The sequence below is a fragment of the Corvus kubaryi genome, unplaced genomic scaffold, assembly GCF_017639235.1.
Source record: "Corvus kubaryi isolate FWS band 111438036 unplaced genomic scaffold, C.kubaryi_AGA036_p1.0 70, whole genome shotgun sequence".
Taxonomy (NCBI): domain Eukaryota; kingdom Metazoa; phylum Chordata; class Aves; order Passeriformes; family Corvidae; genus Corvus; species Corvus kubaryi.
Window position 1 is genome coordinate 3987330 of NW_024582058.1, and position 20103 is coordinate 4007432.

Consider the following 20103-nt stretch of genomic DNA (forward strand, 5'->3'; position numbering starts at 1 on the left):
GCCCCTCTGCTCTGGAGACAGGCTGAGAGAAATGGGGGTGTTCAGCCTGGAGCAGAGAAGGCTCTGGGGAGACCTTGGAGCCCCTGGAAGGGCTATGAGAGAGCTGGAGAGGGACTTTTGCCAAGGGCACACGGTGATAGGACAAGGAGGAATGGCTTTCCACTGACAGAGGGCAAGGCTGGATTGGATATTAGGGGGAAATCCTTCCCTGTGAGGGTGGTAAGGCCCTGGCACAGGATGTCCAGAGAAGCTGTGGATGCCTCTGAGGAACCAGCCCTGAAGCCACCAGCTCTGCCTGCTGGAAGGAGCCACACACATCCACCGAAGTGAATGAAATTTGATACTACCCTGTAAAGCAAGGACAGAGTGAAGCTGGGAGAATTAATCAAACTACTGGACAAACCAAAACTGGTTTCACATATCTGAAGAAATACAATGGACTGGTGTTTTTATATCACTAAGGGATGCTGCAGAAATCACTGCATAAATTCATAAACAGCACTGGAAATGGGGAGCCCTGATTTTCATGCCATGTTCTCTGCTGTTCCCCAGCCCCTGTCAATGGGCTTCAGTGGAATTCCTCCCAGTCTGTGCAGTTTAAACCACGGCTTTACATTTTGCAAAAAAAAAAAAAAAAAGAATACAGCCAGCTTCCCAGGCCTCTGTTCTTCCCTCTCCTCAGCACTTTTTACAGGGGCTGAGGGACCTCAGTTTTCCTTCAGAAGAGGACTTACTCGCTTGTCACCTGCTTGACACAAGCTAAGTATTTTCCTCATGTTGTGAGATCCACCCAAGTCCAAACACTGGCCATATTTAAAGCCTGCCTAAGAGCACCATGGGAGAGCTAAATGTCCATTTTATTGCCGGGGCCTCTTCTACAGGCAGCTGCCTTCCACATCAGTCTCCACATAGGCTTTGCAGTGAGGACCCTGACCATGCCTGCCTGGAAGCCCCTCATTTGGCAATGAGCAGTGACAGACTCCTGTAAATTGCTCCCTGGGAAGCACAGCCCATGCTTGCCACTCTTGGAGCGGAGCTTGTCCCAGAGTGCTGCATGGACGCCCTGTAGCTGCCACTTGCCTACGTGACCTGAGCACAGGAATGCAGAGACAGGGGAAATCTGAGCATGAGTGTGTGTGGCTCATTTCATAGCTAAACAGGCACATTCACTTGCAGTTCAAGCTGTCTGCACTCGGATTTCAGAGAAACTAGCAAATATTTCCATTTTCTTTCCTGCCCCTCCTTCAGTCTTACTCCATGTGTCACTGCCTTTCAAGTAAATCCTTCGCTGCTGCTTTGCAAGGAGGAGCTCTGCCAGCTCATCCCGGCTGGCTGTAAGCCCTATCCTTTGCCATTTTGGGTTTAAGAGAGTGATCCCCTGCTGATGCCCTCTGTCCATATTTCTTTAGGTCATTCAGCTGTCTCTTCTTGCCCCACTCACCTTGCAAGGCTTTTTCACAATAGGTAAGGAACACTTAGGAAAGGAAGCTTTTTATCCAGCTGGTTTCAGTGCTGCATGTGACTGTGGCTCCTCTTTCTACAAGCAGACCCTGGAGAGGCTGGAGTGGGAAGGTATGACCCAGGGCATTCCTGCACTTCCATAATTCCAGGCTGGTGGGCAGCACCTGAGAGGAGGCCTACCCCAGCCTGCTCTGCCTGACACCTGCACCAGCCACAGCTTCGAGTAACCTTTCATCCCACCCCATGTCACCGAGCACGTCCCAGCCAGGCTCCTGATGTTCCCTTAATGCACGTGCGGTACCACACCCTCCCTTATTTGTGCAATAACCTGATCACGCTTGGCACGTCACACCTATTTCTACACAGAGTTAAAGACCACGGGCTCAGTGGGCTGTAGAAACCACATCATTAATTGCACAGTGCCAGATGTGGGAGAGGTTTCCCAGAGTGAGCGAAAGCAGGACAAGGGCGTCTGCCCTGAAGTTTTGCAATACAGAGATGAAATCCTGGACAGGAATGTTACTTAGATGAAAACAAGCCTTCAGGAAACCTCAGCTCAGCTACAACCCTATTCTGTACATGGTGCTTAATTAAACCCAAGCTAGGTCAGGGTAAAGCACTACCAAAGATGGCTCCTGCTGCTCTTACATCAAATTCTGGAGGGGATTTCACCACTGCCTTCAGCCTGCAGTAGGAGACACACACCCCGTAGTTTTCTAAAACCTCCGGCTAAAAAATCGTGTTCTTCCATTCTCCCCCTTTTCTCTATAGGAAAATGTCTTGCTTGTGCTTGCTCTGTGGACAGACCTGCGAAATAGTTCTTTTGTTGGCTTTAAAAGCCATTCTCCAGATTTTTTTCAGGATATTTTCATTCTTAACCATCACTTGGATCACAGCCAGTAAGAAACATTCACCTCTTAAACTTTACAGCCTGGTACCATCCTCACCTTCTCCTGTTCGCCCCAGCTCTGCTTATCTTGGTGTCACTAAGGAATGCTGGGCTCAGCCCGAGCATTCCTGCGGGCAGAGGGGCTTTGTGCAGCCCTGAATCACCCCCGGGGAGGGGGCGTCTGGTTCAGCTCTCTTTGCATCACCCGTGTGAAAAAAGGCTGACAGGAACGCCTGCCTTTGCTAACCGCTCCCTCAGGTTGTCACTGAAACTCTCAGAAAAGCAGAAAAAAGAATAAAAGGCGACATGAGAACAAACCAAAGTGGCTCACAAAAGGGAAATCTCTGCCTGCTGTTAGCAGGTATTTCAAAGAAACTTGTGAACAAGGGCTTCTGCCTGCCCTGGGAAACCTTCACGAGTACCTGGACAGCTGCCTGAGATGTAGCACCACAGCAGAAATCTTTCAGCTGATGAGAGTTTGCAGCTAAGCAAAGAGCTGGGAAGATATAATACCTGCCACAAAAACTGGGCATCCAAAAAAGCAGAAACAAAGATGGAAAATAAAAATAACAAAAGCTCGTTTTCCAACGGTGCTCTGCCTCTTGCAACAGGTTCTCTGTATCACTCAGAAATCAAGCGCCTCTGGGCAAATAAAACCTCCATCTCCCTTCCACCTTCACAAAAAGAGCAGCCGCTTTCCCAATCTGACAGTCTGCTTGTCTCAGTCTCCAAAATGAAGTCAGTAAGGTTGAACTCATTAACATTAAGGCAGCTTTTCGCTCACCGGTTTTCCTGGAGTATTTTTGTAAGATATTAAAATCAGTAAGATACCAAAATAAGCAGTGAAAATTCACTGTCTGTAAATACTGAGCTAAGGGCAGCAAACACAGCACAAACAGTGCATAGCCCAGGGCAAAGCCAGGCCGCCTCCCTGCTCTTCGGCTTCCCAAAGAGGAGGTCTGCAGCCAGCAGCTCTGCGAAGCCAGAGGGAAGGCAGGGTTTCGGACTTTCCACCTCTTATACCAAATTCCTCAGATTTTTGTAACCTGCTCCACTTTGCCCTTTGAACCGCAGCGAGTGCAGAGCTCTGAAGGTACCTGCGGGTGCGCACGTGCCGGGCCCGGCTGCCCCGCTCTGCCCGCCCCACCAGGGTTAATGGTGGGATTAGCCCCTCATTTAGGAAACCATTTGTCTTGCCCTAGAGCCATTCCACAAGGGAACAACATGTGCACCTCGCCCAGCCTCCAAGGGAACCGCAATGGCTACAGCGAGTCCTACTGGAAGCCCCTATCTCTGTTCTGGCCAACATTCATCTCTGTGGATGTTCTGGTGTTTTTCAAGGCTCTCTCCCCACGCACATAATGACCCACACGGTCAAAAGATAAAGTCTGCGTGATGTGTACTTGCAGACTCAAGGTTTTTGGGCAAGCAAGACCTTTATCTGCACTTTAGCACCGAAGTTTACAGGTCGCTGCTGCCTTCATGTCAGGGGTCTGTTTTGTTGTCCCGATAAAGGAAAAGCACTGACTACTGTTCTCCTTGGAAATTTTAATAATTAGTTGTCTTACAGTAGCAACAGAACAACCACCCTTTCGCTTTTACTTTGGAACAATCTCATCAACTCACCCCTTTCTGGGATCGTTTCCCTGACTTTATTCTCTGTTCTCAGCCTAATTATTATTTGAATTGTGGGAATGCTGAAAAACCCAGCTCAGGGCAGATCCCTCAGTGGGAGATGGTTTATGTTGTCAGTTTTACTTATCCAGCAAAGGATGAGAGACGTAGCAGGACGGGAATTCTCCCAAGCCATGTGGTACACAGATGCAGAACAGAGGACACGACCCACGCACAGCAGGACCGGGAGAGGAGACCTCCCAAGGCTGTCACACAGGGACTGAGAGGCTCCACGCCCTCTCCATCGGCAGAGAGAATTCCTCTCTGCGGGAGGAGCAGGTGAGGGTTTCATTTTTGACATATCCTAAGGGCCTCCTTAGGAAAGTAATTTGTCCTGCCTGAACTTTTCCAGGATTTACTCCTAAGAGCAAGACTCTTAGAAATTTAAACACTTGAAGCCCCTCACTGGCGCCTAAAGAGAGACCAAAGCTCATGTCAGCCGGCACAGCCTCAGCTTTACATCGTCCTGACCTGCCAACAAAGGAACACAACAATTCCTTTCCCTCCCGCCGTCAGTGGAAGACGTGAGAGTTGGGACTATTGACACTGATCTTTTCCCTCTGCCCCCTCTGCTTAGACAAAGACAGACAGGAGCAGCCCTGCCTGAGTGTTGGGAAATAAGAGCCCTCCCACCCATCTCCTGCTAGGGCCAAGGGAGCAGGGAAAGCTGCCTGGAGCCGCCCCCTCTCAAAGCTGGATGCGGGGGAGCGAGCCTGGAACAAACGTCGCCTGAGCCTGTGGGCAGAGCCGGGAGCAGGGAAAGCTGGGAACAGAGAAGAGGCATTTCACGCTGTCGGCTGAGTCACCCCAAGTGTATAAAATCAAGGCCAGGCAGTCGGAGCCACTCCGAGCGGAGGCACGAGGCACCGGGACTTTTGGACAGGTACGTGCACGCGGATGCGGTTTAGAGGCAAGGATTAAGATTAAATCTGACACTGGAATACAACAGTCCAATTCCTCCCATCTTCTCCCTGCCAGTGTGCAGCAGAGCAGGGGATCCAGCGGCTCCGGTGACCGGGAAGCCCTGAGGCCGCTTGCCTCTTGCACGGTTCCATCTGACAAAAAAGGGCACAGACAACCAAAATACATTATTTTGGTGGTCCGGTATATACTGTTTTCCTGGTCCCTACTTCAAACCTGGGATGGCAGCGAAGGATAACAGTCTGGGCGAGACCTGGCATCATTCAGGGAACAGCAAGTAGAAATTACACTTTGGAATAAGTCTGAGATATTTCATAATACGTGGGGCTTTGGCCACCACCCTACACTGTAACATATTTTTGGACGAGGAATGATCATTTTGACGCCGAGAAGCACAAAAAGACACCTCAATAAGAAAAGCACTAGTTTGAGGCTGAGGTTAATTCCTTCCTCTGACACAGATTACCTGTGGAAACCTCGTGCAAGTTATTTAGGACTTTTTTTTTGACAAAGACCAGGGCAGGGGTGGGAGGAGGAGGGAGCACAGAGGGAGGTGTAACACTAAATAACATGTTTCTTGGCACTCAGGCCTCTGGGGCCCTGATGCAGGAGCATACTCAGTTTCTGACCACTTTCACTGAAATGTGGTTTGGGAGCTGCATTTTCAGTGGATCCTTTCCCAGCAGCTGGGCCGTGCAGCCTGTCTGTGGCTCTCCTACAGCAGGGCCCAGCCCTGCCACTGCCTGCCAGACAGGCTGTGGGGCACTGCCAGCTGCTCAGGAGCCCCAAAGCGCCTCTGGGGTCCCCACTGTGACTGTCCTCAGAATGGGGCAGAACTGCCCTAGCAGAGCCCACACAAGTCCAGGAGTTTTGCTGTTCCAACTTCTGTCTTCTAAGGGAAGGAAAATCCTCCCAACACAGGAAAGGCACTTTTACCTGCCCACTTCATCACAACTCAGCCCAATTTGGGCTCCCGTGCTTTAAAGTTTGGCAACTCTCCTCTGTCCTTGGACCTATTCATTTGCTTTGCACAGACAACCTCACAGAAAACAATCCCTTTCCACAGGCGCACTTGACCCTGTTGTTTGGGCATCGCCCCACTGGAAAACTCTTCTCACTGGGCTGGCCAAACTGGACACTAATGCAGCAGGACAACCTGCTGGCACTGAGAGTCCTGGTGTGGGATACAACTTGGTTCGTGCTTCCTGCATGAAAAACTGTAGGCACACTTAGACTAAGACTGCATGATACTTCTGTCCCCAAGGATTAATGTTTACTTAGGCTTAATTACAGAAGAGCTATTAATTATTCCTTATCACTGTCTGGATATAATAGGAAAGGGCTTATAAAATGTTTTACTTTTAAATAGTTTGTAGATGCCTGGAGGGATTTTAATTTAGCTTGAAATGTTGATGTTTTGTTTTCCCCTCCCTGCAACAAAAATGAAACAGATCTTGCAAATTGCAGGCACCTCGGAGAAGGATGTTGTCACCCGTGCTCATCCTCCCTCTGCTGGTGGGGACCACAGCATATGGCCCAGTGAGCAGAGCAGCATCCAGGGATGTCACCACCTTTTTCCAGCTGGCTCAGGAAGACCCTTGGGAGAATGTTAATCTCACCAGCATGACCTGTGAGCATCGGAAGAACAGGACCTGGATCACCCTGCAGCTGACCAACAGCAGCCTGACAGCTTTCCCCATCTGCCTTCCGGAGGCCCTGGAGACCTTGGATCTCAGCAACAACCTCTTGGAAGAGGTGAATGGCACAGAGATAGCAAACCTCCCACAGCTGCGTGTCCTCTCACTGAGGCACAACCACCTCTGGTCAGTGAGGTGGGGCTCTGAAGTCCTCAGCAGTCTCCTCATGCTGGACTTGAGCTTTAATAAACTGTCATCTGTGCCACCCTGCCACGGCTCTGCCCTGCCTAACCTGAAGTGGTTGTCCTTGGCTGGAAATCCACTGATTGAAATCCAGCCACTGGCTTTTTCCTGCTACCCTCAGCTGCAGGTCTTGAACCTCTCTGCAACGCTGCTCGGGCAGGATAACAGCAGAGGAATTAAAGAGTCTGCTTTTGCCATCAGCACAGATCCCAGCGAGGCCATGAACAGGCCTGGAAACTCCATCAATGTGCTTGATCTGAGCGGGACCTTTCTTGAGAAAAGTGAGTTTCTGGGTCTCCCAGTGTAAACACGGGGCTTGGTCAGGCCAGGGGAGCAGAAGCCTTGCTGGGATGATGGCTCCCATCCTGGCTGAGCCTGGAGTGCAGGGGGAACACCTCACACTGAAAGCTGCAAACAGCTGGTCCAAGCATGCAAGGCACTCTCACGCAAACCAGCCTCCCAAAGGAAGGGCAGAGACCAAACACCATGAGACAGGACGATTTGTCCCAGTGTAGTCACCCACCTCAATTCTAATCCCACTGTCTGCTACTGACAGTCATCCCCCTGTCAGCCCTGGGATTAGTTTTGGGACATACAGGAGGAAATTAGTTTCTCTTTCCAGACAGGCTGTTGAAACCTTTCTTTGTCCCCACAGCTACACTCAGCTTTTAGCGCAGCACTGAGTAGCACAGAGAGAGGCTTTTTGTGCCATCCACAGCCGGCCAAATACTTCCGCAGAGGGGGGAGACAATCCCTGCCCTGAGCAATCCACAGGATGTTTCTTTCCTTTTGCCTGCCTCCCCTGCCTCAGTTTATAGCTGAGGTGCTGAGGCGCTGAGGCACACAGATGTGAGATGCCTTGCCCAGCTGCTCTCAGCCTGGGGCAGAGCCAGGGCCTTCGGGGCTCCTCAAGCTAGAGGCTTCACTCCAACTCACATTTAATAGATGCACCACCAAATTTCCTCTGTGAATTTGCCTAATCCTCTTGTGATAGTGAGTTACCCTAATGAGTCATGGGATGGAAAGGCCCTTTTGTACAAGACCTATTCTTTCAGTTTCATGCCTCTTGGCTATTTTTCCTGTGCTAGGAGAAATAAGTGATTTGCCTTTCTTGCAACAGTCGGGACCGTGTAGACCACTTTTCTGAGCAGAGAAATCCTTGTTCATTTAATCTCACCCAACAAGAAAGCTATTCCATATCTCTTATCAGCTTTATTGTCCTTTTTCCTCAACTTTTCCTCTGCCTTATGACAGCCTGACCTGCAGGGAATGTTACAAAAATGCAGCTGCATTTTTCTAATACATGAGTGTTTATACACTGGTGTATTCATTTTTGTTCTATTCTTTTCCCAAAGACAGTAGCTGCAGAAGGTGACAGATACTTTATGTCTATGAATTCAAATCCTTTTTCTAGGCAGAAATCCACAGGAATCCTCTGTTTAGGCAATAAGTGTAAATACTTCTCTCTTTCAGTTCAACCAGAGTGGGCCAGAGACTTGCCCAACCTCAGATCACTTCACTTGACAAAGATGCCACGTTTAAGAAGCCTCAATAGCAACTTCTTCAAGTCTCTGCCTGGTCTCCGAGAGCTGCACTGTCAGGACTCCCATTCCCTGGGTTTCGTACAGACGGAGATGTTTGACAGTGCTCCTCATCTGAGCCATCTCTCACTTGAGAAGTGAGTTGTTTTCTTTTTTGTCCTTCCTTACATAATGCTGTCTTTGCCTCACAGCACTGTGGTGCCTGGGAGCTGACTTGAACAGTTTGTTATCAGATTTGGCAAGGAGGTGTGGACTTGCTGTCTCTGCCATGTAAAACCTGTGATCTGGCCTGATAGAGCTGATACAGCCCAAAGAGGCAGCATGGGACTCATAGCACAATTAATTGTTTGCTTGAGGTATCCATTGTGCTCCCACTCCTCTGCCTTATCTCCCTGTCCAATGGATGAATTCATCCAGCGCTGTTCAGATCAGCACAGACCCACTGAATCCCATTTGTGATATAGAACAGGCTTCCGACACCTACAATGGCAATATCCCATCAGAGGAGAAGCAGGTCACTGAGGATTCCCTGCTCTGCAAAGCGTGAATGCTGACAATTTCCTAAAATCTGTATCTGGGAAGGAGACTAAAATCCTGTCCCTCCCACTTTTACTTTGAGAGTTTAATATAGTTCCTTGTTCAGCATTAGTAAAAGCAATGGTTTCCTCCTCCTTCTAGGGGTAGCACCTCTTGGTATGAAATACTGAGAGGGGCAAAAGTCTGAAAGTGATTTATCCAAATAAGAGCAGGTGAAGTGCACACAGAGCAGTCAGTATAAAGGAAAAGATCTGGAGAGCACTTTAAAACATTTTTATAATACCGACCCAGATTATAAGCATATCAGAAAACAAACACTAGAGCACTGGCTGTGCCTAGAAACCAGTTTCAGGAAAAGAAACCCACTTAAAGAAAAACCCTATGGATTCCATCCCCATTTGATTGCCCTACTGAATTTACACAGCACTTTCCAATGTGTGCAGGAATACCAGTTCAAAGTGCTAAAAATCATGCCCAAAGTTAAAGGAGTAGCAGTAAAGGTCCTAGACAAAAGAGAGCATCTTCTGAGCACGCAAAGCGCAGGATGGTGGGTTTCATAACTGGCTACTGCCAAGGGAACTGGGAATAGTGCTTTGTGCCTTACACACACTAAAGATAAGAGGTACTAAGCACACTCCAGTTGTTGGAGGGTAGCTCAGTGTTTTCTAATTACTGCATTTGTCATCCTGTAGCTGTAACCTGAGTTCCTTTAATCCTTGGAACATCAATTCATCGGATGGCATCACCATCAGCTTGTACGGGAATCCTCTGCTGTGCAACTGCCAGCTCTCCTGGCTGCTGTCCAAGCCCGAGAAAGTTGTTCTGCAAAAGTAAGTGAGCTCAAGGAGATAAAGTAATGCTCTTCAGACACAGCTTCAATGTGAAAATTGTTTGGGGATCAGACATTCACCGCCGTCTAAGTTATTCAAATTTCTCGTGTGTTCTTCCCTTCCACAAGAGGTAGAAATGCAAAATAATGTCCCTTTCAGGGACAAAGCATAAAGTGTTATTAGCTGCGGATTTAAGGTGAGAATATTTTCCTTCTGGTTTGGACCATATTTCACTATTAGCTGAAGATAGAAAATGAGCTGTCTTGATGTGCCAGCTCTGGGGGCAGAAACTGAAAAACTTTGGAAGACCTTTAACAAATCATTTCCTCGTAACCCTGCTATTCCCAAACCTTACATCACCACCAGCAGCCAACAAAACCCCTTGCAAATAGCACCATTTCTCACCTATTGTTTTCATGCTCTCCCACAATTTTACAGACTAATTACAGTAAGCTGTAGCTAAAAGAAATATTTGCATATAAATGGTCTCTCCTCCTTTTGAAAGGCCACCAAGAAGATTTGTCATCAAATCTCTCTGAGACCAGGGAAGTAGATTGTTGAAATTAGATAGTTTGTCATCGGGATGGGTTTAGCAATTGCATTCTTTACCTACCAAAACTTCAGTGTCTGAGTAAGTAAAGAATTCGATTTTAGTCATTTGAAAGTCCCGACTCAGCCCACCTCCAGCTGCCTAAGTCAGCTGGATTAAGAATCCTGGGAATCCTGTTACGTGTCTCTGCCTGTGTTCCCCTGTTACTGTGGCATTAAAGTCTGACTCTTTAAAACAAGTTGCCTTGAATCCCGATGCCCTTTGCTAAGGTTCACAGCCATTGTACCAAAGGGTGCTTCCCCTCAGGCAAAAGATATTCCTGCACCTTATAAAACCAAAACCAGCTAAATTCCACAGTCAGTGCTGTGGAAAGCTGCCTGGACTATTGCTAAAACAACCTAGCTTTGGTCTAGGTTTCACATCCTCACCAATATAAAGACGGTTTTGACAGCAGGTTGCCAGTTCCAATCCAAGCAGTCTACAGAAACTTGTAATGTTCTTGTGAATCTTGACTATTCTGGTTTCCCTCTGCAGGGCTTGGGAGACTTTTTGCACATCCCAGGAAGATTCGGGCAGACCTTCAACATCTTTTTCACTGCTGGAGCTCTATGATAGATGCCAGTCTGAGAGCAATGTTACACTGCCTGATTCAAACACGGCCTCTCCTGATCACGATGCTTTCAACTTCACCAGTGGTGATGCCACTGCTGTAGTAACAACAGACTCAGCGCTGCTGACCAAAGATTTGACTCACACCAGCTCCGTAATCCAGGGGGATGTATGGAGCACGGCAGCATCCAACCCAACGCTAACCAAAGACACTTACACCAGCTCCCTAATCCACAGAAATGTAATGAGCACGGCAGCATCCAACCCAACGGAGCCAATGCTAACAAAGGCCAACAGTTCCTCCCATGAGGAGGAGGCAGTTTCTGAATCCACAAGCAATCCCCCCTCCTTGGCATCCATAACCTCCTTCCCAGTTTTTCTCAAAGAGCTCTTTGCTCAGTCCTCAGATCACAGCTCCACAAGTCAAACTGGAACAGAACAGCTACAGAGAGGGCTCAGAACAACCGACGCCACCTTTCCCCAGGAAGGGCCATTCAACCAGACCACCAGTGATTATTCCACTGGAGCAACAGCAGTCTCCCGCACCACCAACCGTCACATTCACTCCTTTGCCACCCATGCCATGGAAGGTGCCCCCCGAACGAGTCCCCCACAGCTGAACTCCATAAGGAGCAGCGCCCGGTCAGAGCCCGCACCCACCACACCATCACCACATTACGTTGATGACTACGATTATGAAGAACAACCAAAGGAAACCCCGGTGCAGCTGGCACACATTGCCTGTGACTACAATCCTTGCAGGCACCTGCAGAAGCCGTGCAGTGAACTCCAGAGCGTATCCCAGTGCTCATGTCCTGGCACATCGAGCGAAGATGAGGTTCCAGACCCACCCAGGCTCAGAGAGGTGATTGAAATCACAGACAGCTCTGCACAGATACGCTGGTGTGCCCCGTATTCAGTTGTGCACACCTATGAGCTGATACTTCATGCCCAAGACAATGAGGACAGGCAGTTTGTCATGGACAACATTTACCCCACGGCCAGGCAGTACACTCTGTATAACCTGCTGCCATTCACCACTTACCACATCTGCGTGACTGCTTCCAACAAAGCAGGGTCGAGCCAGAAAACAGGCCAGGAAATTCCAGGTAATTCGTGCACCCGATTTAAAACAAAACCCAGCTACAAGTATGTTTTTGCTGCTCTGTCTGCAGCAAGTGGACTCTTTCTCATTACCACAATTATTTTGTCTGTATGTCTGTGTAAGGCATATAAAAAACCTCAGAGTGAGCAGTATGGTACACACTTAGTCTCCTACAAGAACCCAGCATTTGATCATCCCTTAAAACTACAAGCCACTAATTAGCTCTGGGTTATTGCTCTACACATTCAAAGCTCACTGTCTCCATCACCTTGGTGTGTTTTTGTGAGACTCTGAAAATGTCCTTCAGCAAAACTATGAACCATCAGATTTCATGACCCTGATGTTTCTAAGGGAGAGAAAACAACCAAAAAAAAAAAAAAGAGAAAAACTCACAATGAAGGTAGTCAACAAGAAAAAAAGTCTTTGGACTCCTGTTCCTGTGTTAAGCAGCAGCAAACCTGGACACTAACCTTGAAAAGTTGTTTTTATAATCACCTACAAATAGAGTAGCATAAATTTCACACAGCGAGAGGCTGCCTGGCCAGCTGTCTGCCTCCATTATCTCTCATGAACACAGTCAGATGAGAGCTGTAATCCAAGATGCATTAAGCTGAGCAAGACATACTCTGTTTTATTCACAGAGCAAAGCTGGGGGTTCAAGTTTTTTAAAGGTATTATCCATAAAGAGAGTACAGCTGAAAGGAGTGAGTGGGCTCAGTGCACAAGGTGCTGTGTAGCTCCAGCTCCTTTAAGTAACTGCAGTGGATGCAGATGATCAACCTAGCTTCAGTTCAGGAAAAAGAAACATGAAATTTAATTGTAGTCACAGATTGTGCAGGATCTGTAGGGCAGGGGTAATTGCTTTGTTCTGAATTTTTATGATGTTGTTCACAACTGAGCCTCCCAAGTGCTTCCCCAACACCAGCTCACAGGCAGTTGGGAGTGTGCAGTACAGCAGTGACCCACAGAAGTGGGGAGGGGAGCATATTAACATTTGCTTCCCAATGGATTTTAAGCAGAGAGGATGATCCGTCCCAATCATCCATCCCATCTACAGATTTAGCAGCTGATGATTTACCTCATACAGCGGCAGAAAGCCAAGTAGTGAAACAGTTTAATGCGTGTGCTGCTGGGACTTGAAAAACCCAAATCCCCTGCACTAGCAGCAGGCAGTTCTGCAGACATCTTTCAAATGAACTCTTGGGTGCCAACTTCTGCACAATAATAGCAAGAGGTGCTGACAATCCCAGCTTTGAGCTTGCCATTAGAATTTGAAGAGATGTTTGTGTAAGGGCAGGCGGTTGTCCCGATCTGGTATTTCCCCATAGGTTTTAGTTCCAGGAGCTGCCTGTTCCTGCTGCTGTACTGACACAGTGCATAAAGCCCCCTGAACTCTGAGGGGAAGGTGCTGTACTGTGTAAAAGACTCTCTGTTCCATTCTTTTGGGGTTTTTAATGCTTTCAGTATTAACAAAAATAAAAGCTACACAGCTATGTTCTGGTTTTTTGTTAAAGACATGGCTCTTGGTGTTGTCTTTACCATCTACAATGTTAAGCCTGAGAAATGAATTCCTTTTGTTGTTTTGGAATGGACTTTCAACGTGTAGTAAAGAAATGTTTTTATCATGGTAAATTTGTGTTCTCTGATGTCCCAAGAGTTTTCATTTTGTACGTGGCAGAAGGAGGCAGATACAGATTCCTGCCATGTCTGTCCTGAGCTCCATGACTCAAACTCACAGTAGAAGTGAAATGCAAATGGAGAAGATAGGATGGTGTCACTTTTCACTTTGAAAATCTCTTTTATTTTTTATTTTCATATTCTGGTAGTTCAGACTTTTCTTCGTTTGGACCTAGGTTTTTATACTTATTTCTGGCCTGGTTTTTCCTGCATTTTCTGGAGGGTTTAGTGAATGGGTACAGATGGCCGTCATTTGAAGCAAGCAAATGAGCCAAAGACTCGTTATCCCAAATTGGGGCAGAGATCATATATCTCCTTGTGTTTGTACAACATAGCTCTAGGAGACCTTGACTGGGGTGTTTGGTTTTAACAGAAACAAAGCAAAATAAGAGATTGTGAATAGCAATTTATATTGTTTTATATGTTATATTGAAGATTAGCTCTAGAGAAGGACAAAAAAAAGATACTGCAACTGAAAATAAAGATTGTTCCAACTTAACTATTAGTCCAAAGCAAGAGGATATCATCTAAAATGAGATATTGAGAGGACACATCTCACTACCCTTTACCACACTGCAGCTCATAATCGCTGAACTAGAAGGTTCATCACAACTGGTTTCTCCAACCAGTTCTCACTCCAGCCTCTCCTGAATTTCACAGCCTCCAATTCTTAAAAGTGCCCTTTCTGGGAGCGACACAAATATACAAGTCCCACAACCCCCACTTGTTCCAGCTTAACGTAACCCTCAACAGCCCATTTTGATCTGAGCTGATGAACCATGCTGAAGCACAGATGCCCCTGCCAGGGACAGTGCCTCTCTCTTGCCTGGTAACACTCAGTCCTTCCACAAGTGGAATGCAAGAGATTGAGCAGCAGGATTAAAAACATGGGATTTGTATTTATCAACACCTATGAGAAGTATCAGTGCTTCAAATGCAGATTTTTTTTTTTCCTACTACAACTTTATATTTTCACTGGAATTCATTTTAGTAATGACCAACTAAACTCTGTTTGCACTGGAGGGAGCTCTCAGAGCACTGCTCAGGACTGGGGCAGTGAGGGGAGCAAAGCAACCCAGGGGCTGCACAGAAACCTTCCCAAGAAAGCCATTTTAGGAAGCTGCCCAGCTTTGCTCCACCTGCTCGCTCCTTCCCCTCTTCCTGCTTGCACCCAACAGCAAATCCTGTTAGTACCTCCAACTTCAAAGACATCAACCTTTGGCAGTGTGACTGGAATACCCAAACATCTCTGAAACAATTTTTAAGAGCTATTAAAAGCCAACATATAGAAAATATATAACTAATACTCCACTTACTGTTTCACAGTTCCACTCGTCCTGTTTCTCTGAGAGGAAGGTCACTTGGGGGAGGTGCAGAAAGCATTGAAATACAGTTTTTGAACAGCTTGTGTCTCTGGCTTTTCTTTCTCAGAAGATCCTTCTCCCCCAGATCCTTCTCCATTCACTTGTCAGTGTTTTTCCTCTTTCCAAAGAACCAAGTCCAAGCAAAGAGAGTCCACAGTAGGCAATGGTGCCTGTGGGTGCGTCCCCTGGTTGTCATAGCAGAAGTGCGCAATGCTCCATCTCTAACAGCACTTGAAAATCAGTCACTGAGTCTCAGCAGAAACACTCTGGGAAATGGAGCTGATCCCCTCCATACAGGGGAAAAAAAAGGCTCTGTAAGGGCCAGAATTCTTGCTGGCTGTGAGGAAACAGAGAGGGGCACCTTGCTTTTGGTGCAACAAATGCCATTTAGAGGAGCAGTCCCTGAGAGCCTTGTAAGCAGGTGGGTGGGAAAGCCTTGTAAGCAGGACAGGGTGCTTCAGCCTGATCCCTCTCAGCGCCAGAAGGGATCCCACTTTTCAGAGCTGTCCCAGGCTAGAGGTGTGATGGGCATTAAATGAGCCATCTGGGAGATGGTGCAGCCCAAGGCAGGGAGCTCACACCACATCCCACGCTCCATCAACCTCTTCATGGAAGGAAGCACAAGTTCAACCCCGAAGCTCCCTCCGCAAGCCCTGCCCTGGAACAGCCGTTCTCCTTCACAGGGATCTGTGGAACAACACGTTTATGTGGAGTTAGAAATGAGGATGCCTCTGAGGGCTCAGGATATTGCTTGCCAAGAAGCCTCTGATTTGCTCTTTACCTGTGAAACACAGAGAGATATTATCACAGGTGAGAACATGTTCCATGTTTGCAGAAACAGGTATTCATAAAAGAACATGTTTAAACTCCGGGTGCTTTTTATTTTTATCAGCTCTCCAAAGGATGCAGAGTTTGTTCTGAACAGGGCAATCCGTTAATCCCAACCTCTCTAAAAAGTAATCAAGCAGCAGTACAAATTAACACTATTCGGGAATACATTCAGGAAGCAAGGTTAGCGCTCTGCTGGCATCTAGAGGGAGAGGGGGGAATCATCTCCCCAGGTATTCCCACCGGGCAATACTCATTCTTTCACCAAAGAGCTTCAGCCTGCCCCGTGCAGACCAAGGGTCCCTGACTTACGGTACCCGTGTGCTCCTGTGTGTCCTCACCTACTCCTGTGTGAAGGGAAAGAAGGCAGAAGTGCTGAGAATTAACAGCAGCAACAGCCCCAGTCCCACAAACTGTTACTCAGCAGCTGGTCTGTCCCTGCCTCTAATTCCTTTTGTAGCCTTCTGACCAGGAATTTCTCTGCCAACTTGCCACTGATAAGGAAAAATGTAAGGTTTTTTTGTAAGAGCAAGGAGGGAATTACTGCCTGGAAAACCAGTCTACGAGTGCAGTAAGATTTTTTTTTTTTTTAACTATTGTAGATTTTAGGCAGAAAGATCAGATTGCATTCATTGCACTTAGAGAAAAATAAATAGCAATGTTTACACTGGTGTCCTAGCAGAACAAAATCACTATCAATGGAGTCTTTTTCCTCCCTCCCAAACCACAGGGCAGCCCTGTATTTTGTGCTGCTACAGAACCCTCACCCTTCAGTGCCGGGCGACATTACCTATAAGTACACACAGTAGGGTAGTACCTGTATGGCACTGCAGGTATTCCCTGACATACTCCCACAGTGTGTGTCCTCATTTTTTCCTAGATCCTTTGCTGAAAAGACTGTGAGCAGCCTTTTGATCTATGAATGTCAAATTAGATTTTTAAAGGAACATAAGTGAGAAATAACTCTCAGAAAATATTAACAAGAAATGGAAGGAGTAGGATGAAAGGGACGAAAACTTCACTATACATAGTCCAGAGCAGGAGAGAAACAAAGCAGCTCAGAAGAAATCAAGTAAAAGAATCCCAAGAAAATCCATAAAAACCAGAATCCCTCATACATTGTCTTCTCCAGGAGGTGGAAGCAGCAATGCACCCATCCCAGCCAGGCAGGGCTGGCACCTCCTGCAAGGCTCAGCCTCAGGCACCACAAGCCCAAACTTCTGGCATGAAACTCCAGATAGAAGAGGGGGGAAAAAAAAATCACATACTCAGCACTAAGGAGAAATTTTCTTCTTTAAAAAACTAAAATCTATATGTTGTGCAAAAAACTTTGTGCTGGGAAGACTTGAGTACTGTGTTCATTAAATGTTCAGAAGCTACTCGCTCTTATCAGAGCATGGTTAAGGAAGGGTACTTAACTTATCTAAGGCCACAGGGTGAAATGATGTCACCCTCTTTTTGGCAATCATTCCTTCTGCTGTCATCACTGCTGCCTTGAGGATTCCCAGTGAGTTATCTCCAAGGAAAAACAAAAATACCACCCCCCACTCCTCCTCCCCCAGACTAACCTCCATCTCAGGAACATTGGGCCAGCAACAAACATCCCCAGAGGACTGAGCTCTGTCCTCAGTGCACCTCTAACTAAAAATCTCTCTTCTTTGTGCAGCCGCCTATTCACCCAAAGCCAGAAAACACAGAGTTTCTACCACATTTAGTCAAAATAAGGTCCAAGTTCTATTTGAAGGACAGAGTACTAAGCACGCAAACCTCATTTTTTTCAAGAAACCAAGCTAAAAACCCCCATTACAACCCCAGGATCTTCCATGGGGGTGTTTATTGTAAGATTTGTTTTTGTCTCCCTGCTCCTTGTAGAGGCTGGAAAAGATCAGAACAGCCAGAAATTATGATAAAAGGGTAAGGAAAACAATATAAAGTGCAGGCAGCTCCGAGTCTAAACTCAGCTCTTAAGGCAAATCCAAAAGGCTTCAGGGAGTGATGACTTTAAACGCGACCTAGTGACACATTTGGTCCTTTGGGTGCCCTGGCTGAAAGCTCAGCCTTCACCCTGGCATGACAAGTCCTAAGCCACAGTGCCTGCTCTGGGTCAGTCCCCATCCAATGCCACCTTCACACCCACAAGGACCTCAGATGAAATCCAACCATAGCCAGGGAGTTCATACTGGACACAAATGAGGCAGATGAGGGTGACAGGGGATAACAAAACCCCTTAAATTAGCCAGACAACTAATCATAAATCCAGTGCATACCTGAGGGCTGGTGAAACCCTTCCTCTGCCTGAAGTCCAGTCCCAGGGAAGGAACCCTGCCAGACCAAAATTGTTAGTAAGGAACCCACTGACCACAGGAGCTCTAAACTTAGCTCAGCAGCTTGCTACACACCAACTCAAAACCCAGGCTCCACCCAGCAATGGGATAAACTCTGACCCCAGATGATTCATAGCACTGGAGGAGTTGCTCTTACCAAGCACAGAGCCATGTGTAACCAGCTCTAACCTTCCTTTCCTTCAAAATTCTGGAAAATCCTGGCTCCTAACCCTAGGGCAACAGTGAGCAGCACGTAGTAGCTGCTGGTAACAGCACACAATCTGTCTGTGTTTTCCTGTCAGGTCCTTTGTGGCATCCTGTGGCAAAACCAAAGCCCAGCTCAGCACCAGAGAAATGCCACCACCCAAATTTACACAATATCCTTGGATGGAGCTATGCCACTGATTATACACACCTAGGAGAAACCAGGATCCTCCTGGGATACCACAACAAACTGGGAATGATCCCTAAGCTGAGGTAACAAGGTGACCAACCACAACCTAAGCATCCCTCATCAGCTCCTTTAAAAGCTTGGCTCTCCATTGATTCCAGCTATAACATTGCATTATCCTGGATATAACATCCATATCCAGGATTTGGTACTGCTGCCGTCTTTGCTTGCTGTAACTTAAGAGCAGGGTCAGAGTTCACAGTGATTTTGGTCACTTAGGGTGTGTTTCTGATGATTCTGGAGGTGATACAAACCCAGATATATCCACACTGTTACTAGGTAGGCCTTTTCCCTGTGTATGACCTAGATGTGTGTTTCTCTACCTTTATACAACTGTTTTCCTCTCTGCCTGCTAAAAATTGAATATAAAAAGGCAAAGACCATCCACTTCCAAATCCTGGTCTCAGTTATGTTTCAAAGGTGCATAAATCCAGGAAAAAAAAAAAAGGCAACTGCTAAAAATGGTTGAAAGATGATAGAATTGTTTTCCCTATTTCTTTATTCTGACAACGGTCCAAATGCTGGGTTTTGATGCCTCACCATACAAAGCTGTTGCTGGCACTAGAAAACTGCTCACCACGGGGATGTGCTTCACTGGCACTGAGCTCCTGATATAGGTGCAGGTGCTTGAAAATGGGAAACGACCTCAAGAGCTCCCATCCTCCACCTGTTTCTTACATCTTGCTGGTGCAGGGACACGTCTATTGGATAATTCTCTCTACACAGGAGCACTTTAAACCCTGACTTTTCACACACAGCCAAAGATATGCCATAAAAATGATAGGGTTTAGGTATTATGTGGGTATTTTCCTTTCAGTCGGAGCTCTTTTTTGAGCTGCTGTGTCTTACCATGAACACAATACAAAATGAATTCACTTTGTGGACTTGAGTATGTGCTTTGCATCTAAACTACATAACATTTGTATTGTTCAGGGTGAAGAAAGTAATTTAAATAGCTATTCAGAAATATATTTCAAAAACCCAAACAGAAGCTTCTTATAGCAATACAGCATTTGAGTTAAGATCATCCTAATAGGTATAAGCTATTTTTCAACTCTAACCTTATTTTTAGTGATGATAAAGCCTACCTCTCTACAATGGTGGTACAAGCTGAGTCTCTCAGGCACATGAGAAGTTCGGGCTGTTACAAAAAAAATATACCTTGTATCTCTTCTTTTCCTGTAATTCAATCCTGTCTAACTTCAGCTGTGACAAACCTGCTGCTTAAACCCCTTTGTGGCAACGGGTTCTGCAAAAAACAGCTGTTCAAAACCTACCCAGTACAGATGGGATGGCACAGCAGGTCCTGGACTTAGCAGGGAAAGAGCTGCAAGATGCCACACAGAGACTTATAAAAAGGAAAGGCTGTGGCTGCCTGGCGCTGGGTCAAACCATCCTTCCCTCAGCCCTCGGCTCCTGAGGGATGAGGGCGGGATCCCGCGGGCTGTGAGCCCCATCCCGC

At 46.9% G+C, this 20103-nt stretch overlaps 1 protein-coding gene across 1 annotated transcript; it reads left to right on the forward strand.

Moving 5' to 3' along the window:
* The first annotated feature begins 4812 nt into the window (after positions 1 to 4812).
* Positions 4813 to 13510, forward strand: LRRN4 (leucine rich repeat neuronal 4). Its single transcript, XM_042049330.1, has 5 exons — positions 4813 to 4907; positions 6413 to 7106; positions 8299 to 8503; positions 9596 to 9733; positions 10818 to 13510. Exons 2-5 carry the CDS (start codon positions 6428 to 6430, stop codon positions 12217 to 12219), a joined length of 2424 nt encoding a protein of 807 aa, XP_041905264.1. The 5' UTR covers positions 4813 to 4907; positions 6413 to 6427; the 3' UTR covers positions 12220 to 13510.
* Positions 13511 to 20103: the final 6593 nt, after the last annotated feature.